Genomic DNA, 19408 nt, shown 5'->3' with positions numbered 1-19408 from the left:
CTCTGGGCTTGGGCACTGTCCCTCAGCTCTTCAGCTCAAGGCTAGCGCTCTACCACTTGAGCCACAGCGCCACTTCCAGCTTTTTTTCTTTGTGCTTCTGTGGTGCTGAGGAATCGAACCCAGGGCCTCATGCATGCAAGGCAAGTGCTCTACCACTAAGCCACCTTCCCAGCCCCCCTCTTCTTCTTTTTTATTTGCATATATTAGTTAAATGGAAAGCGGGTATTTCACTATGACATTTCCATGCATTTATACAATGTATTTCCATCACCCCTCTATCACTCTTCTTTTCCTGCCCCCCTTTCTAAAACAATGTCAATAGGTTTCAATGTTCTGTGTCTATACATACATTCTACTACTATATTCATATTCATCCTTATTTACTTTCCTTGTTAGTCCAACCCTCTCCAACTAGTATCCCCCACTAACAAAGCCAGTTTCCCTACTACCACCCTCCTTATTTAGCCCATATACACTTGTGGCTACCAATTTCTATATAGCCAAATTCATTGCCATGGTGTGGGTGTGGCTTGAATGTCCCCCAGAGGTCAATTTCCTTTGGAAATTTGGGCCCAGGACAGCACTATTGCCAATTGCAGAGCATCTAAGAGGAGGAGGCTGAGGGGAAGTCATTTTGAGATGTATTCATTTACCTAGTACTACATACTACCATTGCTGCACAGACTATTAGTTGATACAGCCAAGGGACAGCCCTTGCCAGATCCTATGTTACTGGTTTTTGGATGTTTTTCAGTCTCCAAAACTGTGAACTTAACAGACTTCTCTTTTTTTTTCCTAAGTAGCTAGATGTCAGGTATTTCATTATAGTGATTGATACATTCACTGACTCTAATACGTCTCCATTTCACTTTTCAACTTACTTTATTTAAGCCTTTGATTTCTCCACCCATTGAAACTGCCCACAAAGGTCACTGCAATACTTTAACGGGTTTCTAGAATGTAGTTTATTAATTTATCATGTTCATTAATTATTGCTTTTCTTCATCCACCAGAACTTCTGCTTCTCAAAGCCCAGAGATTTCTATTGGTTTTCTAGTGTTCCTTACATATCTAGAACAATGTGTGGCACATACATTTCTGTTAAATTTAATTGGTTGGTAATCATTACCTCTCACACAAAGAGTAGCAAGTGTGGCTTTCCCCAACCCCTAAAAAAGGTGAAGAAGTAAGCAAAAACTATAATTACATAAAGAAACATCTACTCTCATAATGGGAATATTCATTTTATGAACTAAATTTTATAGGAGGCCATTGGTTGGACTGAGTTCCTGCCTAATGCCTAAAAACCTGTGCTAATATTCCACGTCATCAAGAAGAATTTATTTACATAACCTTCCAAGAAATCAGGGGTGAGATAATAGCCAAATCCCTTACCAAATAATTCTGATATCTCTTTTTTGGCCACTTGAAATATAAAGCTCTATTTTCATTTTTCTCTGATCTAATAATTCTACATCTAGATCACTGAACCACAAATTATAACACTGCACAAGTATGTATGCCCAAGAATATTTATTGCAACAATATTTATGAAAGCAATCTAGAAGTCCAACAACTGAAACAGATTTAAATAAAGTATAAAACAATCATACCATAGAATATTGTTCAACCATTCAAAATCATGTTTTTGTAAAATATTCAATGATTTGGGAAAATGCTTAGGACCTAAAGTTTAGAGAAAAATGAGGATATAAAACTTAATGCCAGTGGCTTACCTATAATTTCTAGCACTCAAGAGGCTAAGATTTGAAAATCTGTTAGAAGCCACCCAGGGCAGACAAATCTTTGATGCTCTTATTTCCAATTAAACAACAAGAAGTTGGAAGTAAAGGTATGGCTCAAATGGCAGAATAACAGCTCTGAATGGGAAAAAACCAAGCAATAAAAGGCTTGACATTCAATTCCCAGTACTGGTACAAACAAAACAAAACAAAACAAAACAAAAAATAGTGCCAATGGCTCACACCCGTAATCATAGCTATTCAAGAGGCTAAGACCTCAGTTCAAAGTCAGCCTGGGCAGGAAAGTCAATGAGACTCTTATTTTCAATTAACTACCAAAAAAAGTCAGAAATGGAGCTGTGATTCAAGTGGTAGCACAAAAGCTCAGGAACAGTGCTTAGTCCCTGAGTTCAAGCCCCAGGTCTAGCACACACACACACAAAAGTTGTTTATGGGACAGAATTTCAAAATGTCAAAAACAAATATATAGATAGATAGATAGATACCATGTATACATATACCATAAGTAGAAAAATGAAAGAAAAATATATAAACATGTTAACAGTTATTTCTATGTAGTAGGGTTATGTGAGATTTTCTCTTTGAAATGTTCTGTATTTTTCCATTTTCTTCTAGTGTTTCACATTTTGAAAAATAATAAATAAAAGTGAATAACAATAATTCAAAAATGATATCAAAGACATTTCAGAAGACGCAACCATAAACACCATATATTTGTTTTATAAGTGGCTAAACCTTCCGGCCAAAAAGTTTTTATTTCCAGTAGAAGTAGTACTTGTATTTTTTCCTTGACTGGCTTTAGATACAGGATCCACAGCAACGTACTTGATTTGGAAACCTCCTGCTGTGATGGAAGCATCACTCAGGAACTTCAAGGTCATAACATTTCCTGTGAGGAGAGGGGCCAACCAAACACCAACAATGTTACTGGTCTTTGATTGATCCCACAATTCAAACACCCAATCTTTTTCCTCAGAGAATTTAAGCACTGATGAACAGGACTAATACCCAATTGAGAAGTGGATTCTCAGGTTTTTGTGTCCATGGTTTCATTGGCAAGTGGAGCAGGAGAGTTTCCTCACTGCAATCCGCCCCCCCTCCCACCTCCCCAGTCTGTCCTATACGAAGAGATGGAGGCTGAAGTGAGGTTATTTGGAGATTAAGAGGAAGCTCTTTTTTGGTACCTGGAGTTCTCATGAGAGAACGCCATTAGACTCATTAAGAAAGTTTATTTGGAGCCATGTGCCGGTGGCTCATGCCTGTAACCTTAGATACTCAGGAGGTTGAGATCTGAGGATTCTTGTTCGAAGCTAGCCGGGGCAGAAAAGTCCCCATGAGACTCTGATCTCCAATTAAACACTCAAAAGTGGAAGTGGAGCTGCGGCTCAAGTGGTAGAGTGCTAGTCTTGAGCACAAAGAGGCTCAGGGACAGCACACAGGCCTCGAGTTCAAGTCCCACCACCAACAAATAAAAAAGAGAATCTATTTGTAGGATGGGGAGGGGGCCGCTCAGGAGTAGAGCGCTTGACTATAAAGCTGAGGTCCTGGGTTGGATCCCAGAATCACACAACAACAACAACAACAAATGGTTGTTGTAGTAGGAACACTGACAGAATTATCTCAAGCAGCAATTCAAACCAGTAAGGTGTGAATGGGTCATTACCAAATGACACAGAGCAACAAACTTTACATTTGCATGTTCTACTGCAAACAGAGTACTTAAATTCATTTCACCTATCAATAAAGATTAAAATGTACTTAAAAGGTTTAATGGATTAGTTTTCCTAGGAAGATTGTAACAGAACAATGAATTTTAAAGGATTAAGCATTAATCATTCCATGACTGTGCAGAAACTTTCCCTCTTGTCTTGTAATGAGGACAAATACACTAGAATTGAGTGCATTGCAAGCCTGGTGTGGAAGTAAGTCTATGGGTAGTTGCCTGTTTCAAGATTACTTAGGCCTGGTAGCAGTGGCTCACACCTGTTATCTTAACCACTAAGGAGGTTGAGAGAGCTAAGGATCCTGTTTCTAAGCTAGCTGAGGCAAACAAAGAGGAGAAATACCAGAAATGGAGGTATGGCTAATGTGGTAGAGTGTCAGCCAAGAGCTGGGGAATGGGGGAGGCAAACAAGAGAGGCTTTGAATTCAAGCCGCAGTACTGGCACACAGAAAAAAAATTACTAAGAATTGCAATTTAATGCAGTTTTGCTGGTTTTAGTTACAGAAGTACTGTGATGATTTTATGACCTGGTGAGAAAATAGAGCCCATAAGAATGTGAACTTCTGGTGCTGGTAACAGAAATTAAGAGAGAAAATAAAGATTTCTAAGAAAACAAAGGTTTGTGGCTTTAAAAAAGAGCAGTTTGGGATAATTTAGAAAGTAGCATTACAAACGAGCCAAATGCTGGTGGCTCAAGCCTGTAATCCTAGCACTAAGGAGGCTGAGAGCTGAGGATCACAATTTGAAGCCAGCCTAGACAGAAAAGTCTGTGAGACTCTTATCTCCAATAAAACTACTCAGAGGGGCTGGGAAGGTGGCTCAGTGGTAGAGCGCTTGCCTTGCACGCTTGAGGCCCTGGGTTCGATTCCTCAGCACCACATAAGCAGAAAGAATAAAAGCCGGAAGTGGCACTGTGGCTCAAGTGGTAGAGCGCTAGCCTTGAGCTGAAGAGCTGAGGGACAGCACCCAGGCCCAGAGTTCAGGCCCCATGACTGGACCAAAAAAAAAAAAAAAAAAACTACTCAGAAAGGCTGGAAGTGGTGCTGTGGCTCAAATGGTAGATGGCTAGTCTTGAGCAAAAGAAGCCCAGCGACAGTGCTTAGGCCCTGAGTTAAAGCCCCAGAACTGGTAAAAAAAAAAAAAAAGAAAAGAAAAAAGAAAAGAAAAGAAAGTAGTATTGCTTATTGGGATACGTTTATGCTATAAGAAGGATTTTTTCTTTTTGAGGTATACTTCTTAAATCAAGAGATATATTTCTTAGCACAAAAACACAAGATAATTTTGGGAGGGGGATAATTTGGACAATACAGTCTTTTGTAGTTGGCCTTTTGAGATTTGCTGTACAAATCAGTACGTTAAAAGTGCTTTTGAGAGGCTGGGAAGGTGGCTTAGTGGCTTAGAGTGCTTGCCTAGCATGCATGAAGCCCTGGGTTCAATTCCTCAGTACCATATAAACAGAAAAAGCTGGAAATGGAGCTGTGGCTCAAGTGGTAGAGTGCTATCCTTGGGCAAAAGAAGCTCAGTGACAGTGACCAGGCCCTGAGTTCAAGCCCCAGAACTGGCACCAATAAATAAATAAAATAAATAAATAAAAATAAAAGTGCTTCTGAGCCGGGTGCCAGTGGCTCACGCCTGTAATCCTAGCTACTCAGGAGGCTGAGAGCTGAGGATCATGGTTCAAAGCCAGCCTGGGCAGGAAAGTCCGTGAGATTCTTATCTGCAATAAACTGCCAGAAGACTGGAAGTGGCACAGTGGCTCAAGTGGTAGAGTGCTTGCCTTGAGCTGAGGAGCTGAGGGAGAACGCTCAGGCCCAGAGTTCAAGTCTCACGACCGACCAAAAAAAAAAGCTTCTGTGGTTTACCAATAAAGAAATCTGTTTAACACTATTTAACCCAAAGTTTATTTTAGCTTAGGTTTATTTCCTTACGTAATGCCACTTAAAATATCATACTAAACTGTGTTCTTCAGAATGCTGTGTGGGGAAATGCCAAAATGTGAAAATTGCTGGACATCAGTGATTCACATCTATAATCCTAGTTACTCAGGAGGCTGAGATCTCAGGATCATAGTTTGAATCCAGACAGGGCAGGAAAGTCCATGATACTCTTACCACCAACTAACCATCAAAGAAGAGGGAAGTGGAGGTGTGGCTCAAGTGGCTGAGTGCCAGCCTTGAGCCAAAGTTCAGGGACAGCATCCAAGTCCTGAGTTCAAGCCCTAGTACTGACACACACACACATGTGTGTACACACACACACAATGAAAATAATTACATAAAGTTATTTTCAGTGACAATAGGTATTTTGAACAACTTTATAAATTACTTCTGCCTTTCATCAACAATCTCTCTTATGTTATTTAAAATTTTGTGATACTGGCAATCAAACCTAACACCTCACACATATTAAGCAAGCACTCAACCACTGACCAATAGTCTCAGAATCCAGGCATTTTATTAGAAATCATAGCTGTAGAAATCATATGTATGGATTGGCACATTCAAGACTATCACTCCATTTCCTGCACGTAACAAAAGTCTGTGCCCATTTTTGGCATAAAAAGTTGGCACAAGTCTTTAACTGTAAACAAGTCTTGCCTTTTTTTGTCACAAGCTATTTTAGCCTTAGTCCTGTCCACTGTAAAGAGTGAATGATAGATAATAAGGCTCTGCGAAAAAGAAAAAAAGGAAATCTTTGCTGTGATTCGGACATTACCTGTGCTAATGATGTCTTCTGGAAGCTCATCACCACAGTACCTGAAAGGGGATTTTTAGAAAAGGAAGGTCACATGAAAGAACATTAAGCAGCTGTGACGGGAGTTTTACTGAGAATAAAATGCCTTACATCCCTTCAGAAAGTCTCATTTTTCTTTATTCTTGTTTATTTTGCTACTAATGGGTTGCAACTCAGGACCTTGGTGTTGGTCAGCTGGTACTCTACTAAATACTTGAGCAGCATCTCCAGATTGTATTTTTGTTAATTATTTTGGAGATGGAATATAGCAGATTTTTCAGTCTGGAATTACCTTCAAACTACTATCCTCCAAATCTCAGCCTCCTGAGTAGCTACGATTATAAATGTGAGCCATTGGTGCCTGGCTTTTTTCCCTTTTAATTAAAATTCTAGGATAAATTGTTTTAAATGTGGAAAAATTATAGATATAAAATTTCCATGTTCAGCTGGGTGCTGGTGGCTCATGCCTGTAATCCTAGCTACTCAGGAGGCTGAGATCTGAAGGTTGAAGTTTGAAGCCAGCCTGGGCAGAAAAGTCCCTGTGAGACTCTTATCTCAAATTAACTACTCAAAAACTAGAAGTGGGGGTGCACTCAGGGACAGCACCCAGGTCCTGAGTTCAAGCCCTACGACCAAGAAAAAAATAAACTCTCTCTCTCTCTCTCTCTCTCTCTCTCTATATATATATGTAAGTTATAGAAATAAAATATTTAATGTTTCACTCTAAGTCATGAACTCCTTCTGAACTTATATAAAAATGGTATAAATTTAAAAAATGCAATTCATTCTGGAGGAGGGAAAAGTCTACTATAGAGGAAAATTACACAAATAAATCTAAATAACAAATGAGCCTGGTGAAAACTTTCTAAAAATAGTAGTTTATGATTATTTTTTTTTTGGTCGGTCATGGGGCCTGAACTCAGCTCTTCAGCTCAAGGCTAGTGCTCTACCACTTGAGCCACAGCACCACTTCTGGATTTTTCTGCTTCTGCAGTGCTGAGGAATTGAACCCAGGGCCTCATGCATGTGAAGCAAAGCACTCTACCACTGAGCCACCTTCCCAGCCTGGGACCTGCATTTGTAAAGCACTCAATTGTACACTTTCATATATCAATATTTTGTAAGGCATTCAAGATTTAAACTACATTAAAAATTTGGAATAAGAAAACAAAAAAAATGATCCAGCATGCTGAAAATCCAAAGGAAAAATATTGAATAATGGAACAATTTTTTTAATGACAAAGAAGATTGCTTTTAAGACAATATTCATTGTATAGCTAAATTACATGAGATTTGGGCTGTACCTTACATTCCTAATATAGTCATTGCTTTGTATAGAGAATATAGGCAACAATTTACTGACTATATAGTCACTTTTAGGATGCTGACACATTAGAAAACTTAGCCGTGCACTGTAATTTTGACTATTCAGGAGGCTGAGAACAGGAGGATCATGGTTTGAAGCCAGTCCTAACAGAAAAGTCTGTGAGACTACATCTCTCTAAAATAACTAGCAAAAAGCAGAGCTGGAAGGATGGCTCAAGTGGTAGAGTGCCAGCCAAGAAAAAAAAAAGCCAAAGGAGAGCATGAAGAATTGAGTTCATTGAGTTCAAGCCCCAGTACCAGAAAAAAAAAGGAAAAAAGAAAATGAAAAAAATGACTAACAAAAATTCAAACTCACATGTTTCTTCTTTCTCCTACTAGAAAATAATAAGCAGACTAGACAAATGAGTTCTTACAATTTTACAATGAACAAAAGACAGAGATTACTAGTCTAATAGTAAGTACACATAACAGACAAATGAGAAATAATTTCATTGAAAAATTATTGGATATCACTGGAGAGTAGATACTGGAAAGTCAATATTATGGATCTGGTTGATTATTTATTTACTCGTGTCTGTTCTGGGGCTTGAACTCAGGGCCTGAGTGCTGTCTCTGTTTTTTTTAGCTCAAGACTAAAGCTCTACCATTTGAGCCAGTTCTACTTTTGGCTTTTTGCTGGTTAATTAGATATGAGTCATAATCTTTCCTGCCCAGGCTGCCTTCAAATCACCATCTTTAGATCTCAGCCTTGTGAGTAGCTAGGATTACAAATGTGAGCCACTAGTGGCTGGCTGGATTTAACTGATTAAAGAAGCAGGAATACTGAATGTTCCCTTGTTTCTTGTGTAGGGAAATAACACATACCTTCCCACAAAGCCATGGACATCATCGTAACTGTCATATATTTCCACATAGTCTGCTAAGCAACCTGGATCATCTTCTAGGTCAAAGTCCAAAAAACTCAGGTGAATACGCTGGCCATACTTGAGTCTAATGTGCCAGTAGCAGATTTGGTTGTCATCATACTCATTTGGGAAGCCTGGAGATTTGAAAATTCTCTTTGGCTCTGTAAAGACACCACCACACTCTTTTGCTGAAATGGAAAAAATAGAAGAAAAAGACTCAGGAAAAAGTTTACACTCCTGACACTTCTTCCACTTTTTAGACACTATTTTTCCTTTGTGCCAATACTAGCGCTTCAATTTAGCCTTGCAAGAGTTTACTTTGTCTCCTTTTCCTTTATTCAACCAAGGGACAAATTATCCAAAACAGTTAGTTTGGTAACATTACTTTATTGCTTAGCTATTTGGCCATAACTCGGTTATAATCTCCGTCCCCCACTTTTTTGTGGCTAGGAAGTTCTCTGACATAGGGAAAAACCTGAATTCTCACCTCAAGCATGTACCAATTATTGGCCGTGTGATCTGGAGTAAGTGATGCAACTTTTTTAAATTTCAGTTGTAACAATGGCTCTGTGTAGAGCTGTGACTATTAAATGATTGCAAATAAAGGAACATAATTCAGTGTGTGAGACAGAGTAAGCATTCAAAGAATGATATTTATTGTTAATAATAATCATGACCACATCCACTATTTCTGGAAGGAAAAGCCATTTCTTGTAACAACCTGTTAGTAGCCTATGAATGTTTTGTTGTTATTGTTGTTGTATATGTGTTTTTACAATGATTATTTCTAACAACAAACCGTGTGGGTTGTAGCAATAGGCATCCCATCTTTCACTCCTGTTGAGCCGGAATCCATAGTCAATAATCCCAGTTTTCCCAAATCCACAGTTGGGACCTGGCTTCACAATGGGGTATCCAACTCTGCCCTTGGCCATCCAGCCAGCAGCACAGACATGAAATCCTGCAAGAGGAACAAAGCGTTAGATGCTTAACTGGCAAAGCCTCACAACCAAGCAGATGGGCACCTCCAACCATGTTTCTCAACTTTCCAAACCCAGTTCATGTAAAATGTAAACAAACAAAAAGACTTCTTCCTTTAAAAAAATGTTTCAATGCACACAAAATAACAGATAACTACTGTCTTTGTGAAATAAAAGAAAGAGATGCCACTGCACTAGAAATTATAACACATGGATACACAGATCATCCAAGTTCAGAGGTGGCTTCTTTTCACATATAATCTAACTTGTGCTATGGGAGAATTTCTTAAATTATGAAACATTTCAAGTGATAATTTAATTAACTTTTGTTTCAAGATCAATTGAGATAAGTGTAACATTAAAAATTTTTTGAATGAAGATAGATTTTCTTACCACTTTTGAACAAAGGCTCATCTCTATTTTCTATGCTTAAGCCTGGAGGCCATTTTTATTTGTTTTGTTTTGTTTTGTTTTTGGGTCCAGCCGTGGGGCCTGAACTCTGGGCCTGGGCGCTGTCCCTCAGCTCTTCAGCTCAAGGCTAATGCTCTACCACTTGAGCCACAGCGCCACTTCCGGCTTTTTTCTTTTTGCTTATGTGGTGCTGAGGAATTGAACCCAGGGCCTCTTGCATGCAAGGCAAGCACTCTGCCACTGAGCCACCTTCCCAGCCCCTGGAGGCCATTTTTAGTGTCTGCTAATGCCATCCTAGATCTATTTTACTGAGAGTCCTTCTGCTAGTAAAGACAAAGGTCATGTTATCTATCCATCCAGTTCTTCTGCCCTACGCAGCTTGTAATCAAGGAGGAGCAGTAATATAGGGAGACTTTGGGACTCTTGGAGAGAATACCTTTACAGTTGTCCCTCCAAAATCTGGGTTCTGTATCTAGGCATTCAATCAATTGTAGATAAAAAAATACTACTTTAAGCTGGGTGTTGTTGGTAGCACACCTCTGTAAGCCTATCTACTTAGGGTGCTGACATCTGAGGATCACAGTTTAAACTAGTGTGGGAAAAGTCTTACCTCCAATTAATCAACTCTTATCTCCAATTAATAAACAAAAAGCCAGCAATAAAGGTGTGGCTCATGTGGTAGAGGAGCAGCCTTGAGTAAAAAAGCTAAGGAACAAGCCTGTAATTCTAGCTACTCATGAGCCTGAGATCTGAGAATCAAATTCCAGTTAGGGCAGGAAAGTCTATGAGACTCTTATCTCCAATGAATCTCAGAAAAAGCTGGAAGTGGCACTGTGGCTCAAATGGTAGAGTGGTAGCTGTGAGCAAAAAGGTCAGGGACAGCACCCAGGCCCAGAGTTCAAGCCCTAGCACTAGTGTGTGTGTGTGGGGGGGGGATAGGGGGTAGGGGGCAGAAAGCTAAGTAACAGCCTCCATGCTCAGAGTTGAGTTCAAGTCCTAGTATACACACACACACACACACACACACACACACCCCTACCTATAAAAAGTAGTTTTAAAAAAGCAATACTTTAAGAGGAAGCTAGATCTAAAATATACCCAGACATGATAAATTATACAGAACCCTAGGTGTTCACACACAGTGAGACCAAAGGAGGATACACAAAGATGCAATGCCTCTGTGCCTCTGATCACAGAAAATAATATTAATTGAATGAAAAAAATTTAAAAAATGCGTCTGGATATTGTCTCAAATGGTCAATCTGCTGCCTAGCGAGTGCAAGACCAAAAATTCAAACCTTAGTACCAACACCAAAAACAGAAAGAAAAAAAGAAGGAAAAAGGTGGACTCCACAAAAATTGCTCCCACACTGAACATTTTCAGAACTTTCTTGCTATTTCCTAAATAAAAGTATATAACTATTTATAGTAGGTATAAGTGATCTAGAGATAATTTAAAATCTATGGGGCTAGAATTATAGCTTGGTGGTAGAACACCGATCTAGCATGTGTGAGGGTCTGGGTTTGATTAACAGCACCACAAAATTAATTAAAAGATGAATAAATTAGCACATAAAGCATACTAGAGGATGTGAAATACCGTGCCATTTTACATAAAGACTTTGAACATCTTTGGATCCTGGTATCCATGGGGATCCTGGAACCAGTTTTTCACTGATACTGCAGACAACTGTATATTAGGTAATGTGTAGCATAGTCTTTGCCAGGCATTTTCCACAAGCAGTGGAATTCTGATGCAGGTGGTCCACTCTGAAAGTTCAGTCGAGCCTAGCAGCTCCTGCCTTACTTTTTTGGTAAAAAAGCAATTAGCAGGTTTTCACCAGATATGACATCTTCCCTGTTTCTTTCTTCTGCCCTTTTACAATGTGCTTATACTTTCCCCATAGGTTTTTTGTTTTGTTTTTGTCAGTTAAGGAGCTTGAACTCTGGGCCTGGATGCTGTCCCTGAGCTCTTCAGTTCAAGGCTAGCGCTCTACCACTTGAGCTACAGTGCCACTTCTGGTTTTCTGAGTGGTTTATTGGAGATAAGAGTCTCACAGAGGGGCTGGGAAGGTGGCTTAGTGGTAGAATGCTTGCCTTGCATGCATGAGGCCCTGGGTTCGATTCCTCAGCACCACATAAGCAGAAAAAGCCACAAGTGGTGCTGTGGCTCAAGTGGTAGAGCACTAGCCTTGAGCTGAAGAATGGACGGACAGCACCCAGGCCCAGAGTTCAGCCCCCCCCCCCCCGACCAACCAAAAAAAACCAAAGAACAAAGAGTCTCACAGACTTTCCTGCCCAGGCCGGCTTTGAACTGTGATCCTCAGATCTCAGCCTCTTGAATAGCTAGGATGACAGGCGTGAGCCACCGACGCCTGGTAGGTTTTTGTTTTTTAATTTAAAGAACAAATACACTCTTCACTTGTGTTAAAAAAGTATTGGGGGGGAAAAAGGTTTTGAATTCAACTTTCCTCTTACCAAGTACATTTCTTTTCCTCCTTCACTCCCTTCCTCCCTCCTTTTCTTTCTTCTTCTTTCCTTCCCCCCTTGTCTGTCTCTCTCTTAGGGGTTGTATAAAAAGTAATTTTCCCCCCCACCAGGATAAAAGAGAAGAGAAACCATTGTCAAATCAGTTACCGATTTTTCTGGCTGCTTCTAGCTGCTTGTAAGTAGCGAGGCGGCCACCTTCAAATTCGCACACTGCCTTTGCCTCTGTGTAGGTAAGCTTGTATTTACCAGATCTTGCTTCTCTGTGGTACACGCCTGCTGCTTGTTCTGTGAAATCACAAGGTGTCATGAATACATTATTACCCATTCTGGCCAAACAAGGAAGTTTGCTGGAAGATTACATCAGGTACTGTTCTTGCCAAAGAACTTTCTAGGTCAATTGCCATGGGTGGCTAATTTTTCATTGTTAGAAATCCTTGGGGGAAAAGATGAATGAGGGGAATTTTAGGGGAATTTTGGGGGAGCATTAACAAAAACTGGATATGTGCATAATAGGAGAGCCTAAAAAAAAGGTTAAATATAACATTGCATTTCTTTATCATCCACAAGTGATAACACGTTTTGGCATTCTTTTGGCATTAAGTCATAAAAACTTGGAAAGACACCAATGAAAATGGCTCCAGTATGAAGGTTCACACTGATGGAGGAAAACAAGCCAAAATATCAACTTGAGGGAATGACTAAAGCAACATAATTGAGAATTTAGTAAATAAATTAAAACTGTGGAAAGGTCTGAAGGAATCCAAAGTAAACAAAAGAAAGAATAGATTCAAGCAGAATAGAGAAAAAGACTGGGTATGCCTATCAGTTCCTAACTTCTTTATTATATTTTAGGGAGTGGTAACTTATCTGTGAGTTGTCTTCCAGATCACTACTTAAAATGGATGGCTTTAAGTTCAGAGCACTTGGTGCCATGAAAAAACAGTGAAGAGATTCCTAGGACATAAAGCTAGCTCTAGCAGTGCTGATATGCTACATAAATCTGCTAGATGAGAAAATGGTACCCTGACCTGTATAGTTGGCTACCAATGGGACCACATATTTCTTGGCATTCAGCAAGATATACCTTTAGTAGAATTAGAAATGGAGGTCATTTTAATGCTCCTTCCCAAACTTTTATCTTGACATTGCCACTGTTGGATGGAGACAGTACTTGATATGTTTCTTGCTTTTCTAGTTTCCTGGGACCCTGCTCTTCTCTGCATTAGAGAATAGCAATGGCATCAAATCACAGCCAGTCACCATGGTTCCCCTTAGTAAATCTCTTGCCTGTCAGGAGATTTCATGTACAGAAGCCTTAGTAAACTTTTGGTAATTTCCAATAATTATTTGGGGCATGTATCAAGAGGTATTTTGCTAGGCACTGTGGCTCAAGACTGTCCTCTCAAGAAACTTACACACTACTTGGGCAACATGAACATCTTTATAGTGTGTGTGTATTTGAGAGAGAGAGAGAGAAAGAGAGAGAGAGAGAGCGCGCGCGAGAGTATGTGGTTTTGTAGTGCTGGGATTCAATTTCAGGGCTTTGTACTTTGTAGGCAGGCAGGCACTCTATTACTCCAGGCATACCTTCACTCCTTGTTTTTTTAGTTTTTGAGACAGGGTTTTGCTTGTCATGTAGCCATAGTTAGTCTGGAACTCATGATTCAACTGTCTCAGCTTTCCAATTGTTAGATTACAGTCACTTGGCTGGTGGAATAGGTTTATCTTGATATAGATAGGCACTAAGGCTTTTGCTAGACATCAAAGCCATGTCTAATTTAATTATACTAATGATTGTTAATTTTTAAAATTGTAAAATGGCTGGGCACTGGTGCCTGGCATCCTAGCCACTCAAGAGGCTGAGATCTACGGATCCCAGTTCAAAGCCAGCCAGACAGGAAAGTCCATGAGACTCTCATCTCTAATAAAATTACCCCCAATAGGTTGAAAGTGGAGCTGTGGTTCAAGTGGTAGAGTGGTAGCATGCACTTTTGTGCTCAAGGACAGAGCCCAGGCCCTTAGTTCAAGCTGCAGAACTGGCACTGGCACATGGGCACACGTGTACATACATGCACTTGCGTGCACATATGTGTACACACACAAGACACAACTTGGAAAATGGTATCTGTGCTCCAAAAATATAGAATAAGAGAAACCTTTATTTTAAAAAATGCAGCAATTATTCTAATAACTGTCTTTTCTTTTCTTTCTTTTTTGTCAGTTGTGGGGCTTGAACTTGGAGCCTGCGTGCTCTCCTTGAGGTCTTTTGCTCAAGGCTAGCATTCTATCACTTTGAGCCACAGCACCACTTCCAGTTTTCTGGTGGTTAATTGGAGATGAGTCCTCCACAGTCCTTCCAGGGCTGGTTTTTAACTCAGATCTCAGGGGCTGAGAAGGTGGTGCTTGCATGCATGAGGCACTGGGTTTGATTCCTCAGCACCACATAAGCAGAAAAAGCCAGAAGTGGCACTGTGGCTCAAGTGGTAGAGTGCTAGCCTTGAGCTGAATAGCTGAGGGACGTGCCCAGGCCCAGAGTTCAAGTCCCCCGACAGACAAAAACAAACAACCCCCCCCCTCAGATTTCAGCCTCCTGAGTAGCTATAATTACAGCCATAAACCACCAGAGCCTGGCTTGTCATGTTTTTCTTAAAATGATTTTCTTCGTATTTTACTCCAAAATTGAAATGTAATGGGCTGGGAATGTGGCTTAGTAGTAGAGTGCTTGCCTAACATGCAGAAGCCCTGGGTTTGATTCTCAGTACCACAAGTGGCACTGTGGCTCAAGTGGTAGAATGCTAGCCTTGAGCAAAAGAAGCTCAGGGACAGTGCCCAGGCCCTGAGTTCAAACCCCAGGCCTAGCAATAAAATAAAATTAACACATTTTTAGAAAATAATTTAAGAGTTTCCTCCCAGTAAGTTTTAAAAATTGTTATCTTCTAGCAATAAGATAGTAAAAGTAACAAAAATAATTTGCAGTAATTGTCAATTTGTTAAATATTAATATTCTGCAGTTTTCCTCAAAGAGCACTAAGTGTCTCAATATGTTAACTTATGGTAAAATTGAATACTCTTACTCCATTTGGCCATTTTATTTATTATGTATTAGGCTATTTTATTTATTTGTTTGACTGGGTCTTGCTATATAACCTAAACTGGCCTTGAATTTATGTTCTTTCTGTCTCAACCTTCTGAGTTTGAGATTCTAGGCATCCACCATTACACCAGATGGCAATTTTAAACAAGACATTAAATTAATTATTTTATTCTCATTTTCTTTGTTGTAGCCCAATCTCACTTTACAATCTGAGGGGCTCCACTATGACTTCTTGAGTTTAACATTTATTTTAAACTATTCCTCAGGTTAGAATTTTTATTTATTAAGATGGACCTTTTGGGCTGGGCATTAGAGCACCTGGGCCCTGAGTTCAAACCCCAGTACCAACTCTCCCTCCCTCTCCCAAAAGATGAATTTTCATACAATAAAATCCTAATTTAAAAGATTTTACCTTGCAGATGAAATATTTTATTAATTCTTATAGTGAATAATCAGTAATATTTTTTAATTAAAATTTTGCTTAATCAGCCAAGCACTGGTATCTCATACCTACAATCCTAACTTCTCAGGAAGCTAACATCTGAGGATCATGGTTTGAAGCCAGCTGGGGCAGGGAAATACATGTGATTCTTATCTCCGGTTAACTACCAGAAAACCAGAAATGGTAGAGTGTTAGCCTTGAGTAGAAAAGCTCAGGGACAGCATTCAGGCCTTGAGTTCAAGTCCCATGACTTTACTAAAAAAATTGTTTAACTGATAAAATAATTTTTTTCCCCTGTTAAGAACTGGCAACTATAGAATGTTGGCTGTGTCTTCACTGCTGATTTTACTGGGGAGAGTTGTATAACTTGTATAAATAGCTGCCTGTGCCTCAGTTTCTTCATCTGTCCCATTATAGCTTCTGGACTCATGACATGTTACTTTTCCTTTCTTTCCTTTTCAGATTCAGTAGAGGTTAAAAAGAACTGCTGTCTGTGCCTTTCAATTTTTATGATAAATGTAAATGGCATTTCTTGTCCTATAGTTTCTGTTCTTGTTTGTTTTAAACTACTATTTTTTTCTTTTTAAAAATTTTTTTATTGTAAAGGTGAAGTACAGAGGGGTTACAGGCCATGTAATGAGTATATTTCTTTTTTTAAAATTTTTTTATTGTAAAGATACTATACAGAGGTATAGTATACAGAGGTATATATATGAGCAAGGTAATGAGTACACTTCCTATTGAGCATTGTTACCCCCTCTTTAAACTACTATTTAAGGAACCAGAAAACCACAGAGTTCAGGTGTCCTGTTCTAGATAGTTGCTGCAGATTCCTGCCTTTGAATACAACTATCTTTTCCCTCTAAACTGTTGCTAACATTATATTGACCCTAACTAATTGGAAACAACTAGTGCAAGGAAGACTGGTTAATAATTTGTCCCATATTGAAGCAATTTACACTCATCCCAAGCCTCAGATTTGCAGCATACTCTTTACAAAGATTTGGGTCATTGCTTTCTGTCTCTGGGACAGAACCGCTCTTATCCATATTTATGTTTTTGCAATACACAACATCACTTAACAACAACAACAAAAAGAAACACTTAAAAAAAAAAGAAACACTTTTGGGCTGCGAAGGTGGCTCAGTGGTAGAGTACTTGCCTCGCATGCATGAGGCCCTGGGTTCAATTCCTCAGCACCACATACACAGAAAAAGCTGGAAGTGGGCGTTGTGGCTCAAGTGGTAGACCACTAGCCTTGAGCTGAAGAGCTCAAGGACAGTGCCCAGGCCCAGAGTTCAAGCTCCACAACTGACAAAAAAAAAAAAAAAGACTCCATCTCCAAAAAGAAACACTTTCAAACCACTTGATCACAAAGAAGCTTGATAACATTTCAAAGTTTATACAAATGATCATAATTCTTGTTACCTTTATGACATTTTTAATGCTATATGCTCATATCTTATGTGCAAGATATGTGTGCAATTAAAATAAAGAGAAATTTAGCATATAGATTTGTTTGTTCTTCTACATTCTGTCTAGAATGCATCTTGACCAAATAGATCACACTGAAACTAGTTCACTGGCTCAAGCTGAGAAAAAGCAGCGAGGCTCTGCATCACAGATCAGGCTTTCTAATGAAATTCACATGCTTGCAGTTATTAACAGAGAGAAATACACTGAAAGGGAAAATTTGTCTACAACCATGTGTTGCTTAGCAAGCATAAAACCAAGATCTAGGTTAATTGGGCTTTCTCTTAATTTCTTTATTTGGTGCACGAATCTACCCAAGCATTTGAATGTTTTTCTCTCTTTAACACAATTGTGGACAAAAAGCAGTATCAATTTGAATCAACATAATTAAAGTATTACTTGCAATATGCATCATAAGAGTTGAAAGTATTGTTTAAACAATACTTTCCTTGTTTAATACTCAGAACATTATAAACGATATTGTTTTTCTTTTCCCCTCCTTTCGTATTGTTTATCTTTACCATTTGGTCTGTGTCATTCCTTACATTGAACAAAACCACAAAAGAAACTTTTCTTGTCCTCAAAAAGGTTGGAAAGTATTTTTATATGAATAGAAGAACAAGAAGAATCAAAGTGGCAAGATTACATTCAGCCAAAGAAACATTTCCCCCGCCCCCTTCCATATTGTAAGCTGGTTTTGTCAAAATAGTCAAAAGAGGTTTAGAAAAACTTCAGATATACCCCACAGTTTAGAGGATATTGAACAATGGCTCTAATTTTTTTTGTATATTCCAGTTGATCTAAAATCTGACTGCAAATACAATTAAAGTACAAACATTGGTGTTTTAGTTTGTTAAGATTAAAAGCATGCTACCACATCTGTTTTTTAAAAAAACCTAAAAGTGCATTTTTATAATGTCTATTGATTATAACTCTACTTTCTATTGAACAATTCAAAAATATTTCAGAAAGCTATTCTTAAGCGGAAATAAGAACACTTAAAAGATATTTCAATGGCTTTCTCTCTTAAGGATTGTCTTTGATCAGCCATCAATAGATCAGTAAGTTTTACTGCCCTGATTCATTCTACCTTGGTTTTACAGCATTGGTATTTCTAACAAGAAGCTTATGAGTGAATTTCTTACCAAGCCATATGGAGTTATGAAAGATTCCATTCTTGAATCCCCATCCTTGAGCCTCTTCCCACAGCAAGAGGAACAAGTAAATTAAGACGATCATGTCTTCAGTGGAAGAAAAGCTCTCAGCCTGTCAGGGGCTGCTTGTGATGAATTCTCAGAGCAGTGCCCGAATGTGACTGAAACATCTGGTTTCCACATCTTTTAAATAGTTTTTTTTTTTTTCCAACTGTGAGGTCAGCTAGTCTTCTCCAATGGTATTTTCCGTTGTAGAGTTACACAATTAACTCAGTGTCTGAGGCAAGCCCTCTGACTCATTTGCATTGGCAAGCAGAACCAAGGATATAGGATGATCATCTACGAATGAAAATTCTCTTACTCAGAAAGGCGTTCATTTATGCTGTCTGTTATGGTTTTCAATTAGGAAGTTTGTGTAAGTCTGTGGGATTCAGCAGTGATTAAAACAAAGCCAAACTTCAGCTGGAATTTTAAAAGAAATTCTAAAGGTCGTGTTGGTAATGTTAATGATAGAGGTGAGGGTTTCTCATTAATCTTTTTTTAATTTTTTTAAAAAAATTGTTGTAAAGATGATATGCAGAGGGGTTCAGTTACTTAAGTCAATCATGAGTACATTTCTTTTTTTTTGTTGTTGTTGGTCATGGGGCCTGAGCTCTGGGCCTGGGCACTGTCCCTGAGCTCTTCAGCTCAAGGCTAGCGCTCTACCACTTGAGCCACAGTGCCACTTCTGGCTTTTCTGTGGTGCTGAGGAATCGAACCCAGGGCTTCATGCATGCAAGGCAAGAACTCTACCTTTGAGCCACCTTTCCAGCCCTCATTGATCTCTAACTTGACCCTCGCAATCTTAATTGTTGCCAAGTCTGTGTAGAAAATTTAAAACAAATCTCCAGCTTTCTTTAGTAATGTAGGACCTC

The 19408-nt window shown here is 39.1% G+C and overlaps 1 protein-coding gene across 1 annotated transcript; it reads right to left on the bottom strand.

Annotated features, from left to right (window-relative positions):
• Positions 1–2280: 2280 nt before the first annotated feature.
• Positions 2281–18624, bottom strand: Tnfaip6 (tumor necrosis factor, alpha-induced protein 6). The gene is made up of 6 exons (XM_013028527.1): positions 18486–18624; positions 12479–12616; positions 9250–9411; positions 8410–8638; positions 6202–6242; positions 2281–2652 (listed from the first exon to the last, which is right to left on the bottom strand). The coding sequence occupies exons 1-6, from the start codon at positions 18577–18579 to the stop codon at positions 2483–2485; spliced, it is 834 nt and encodes a 277-aa protein (XP_012883981.1). The 5' UTR covers positions 18580–18624; the 3' UTR covers positions 2281–2482.
• Positions 18625–19408: the final 784 nt, after the last annotated feature.

The sequence above is a fragment of the Dipodomys ordii genome, unplaced genomic scaffold (assembly GCF_000151885.1).
Source record: "Dipodomys ordii isolate 6190 unplaced genomic scaffold, Dord_2.0 Scaffold5, whole genome shotgun sequence".
Lineage (NCBI taxonomy): Eukaryota > Metazoa > Chordata > Mammalia > Rodentia > Heteromyidae > Dipodomys > Dipodomys ordii.
Note: the sequence above shows the minus strand (reverse complement) of the source record. Positions and strands in the feature narration are given on the sequence as shown.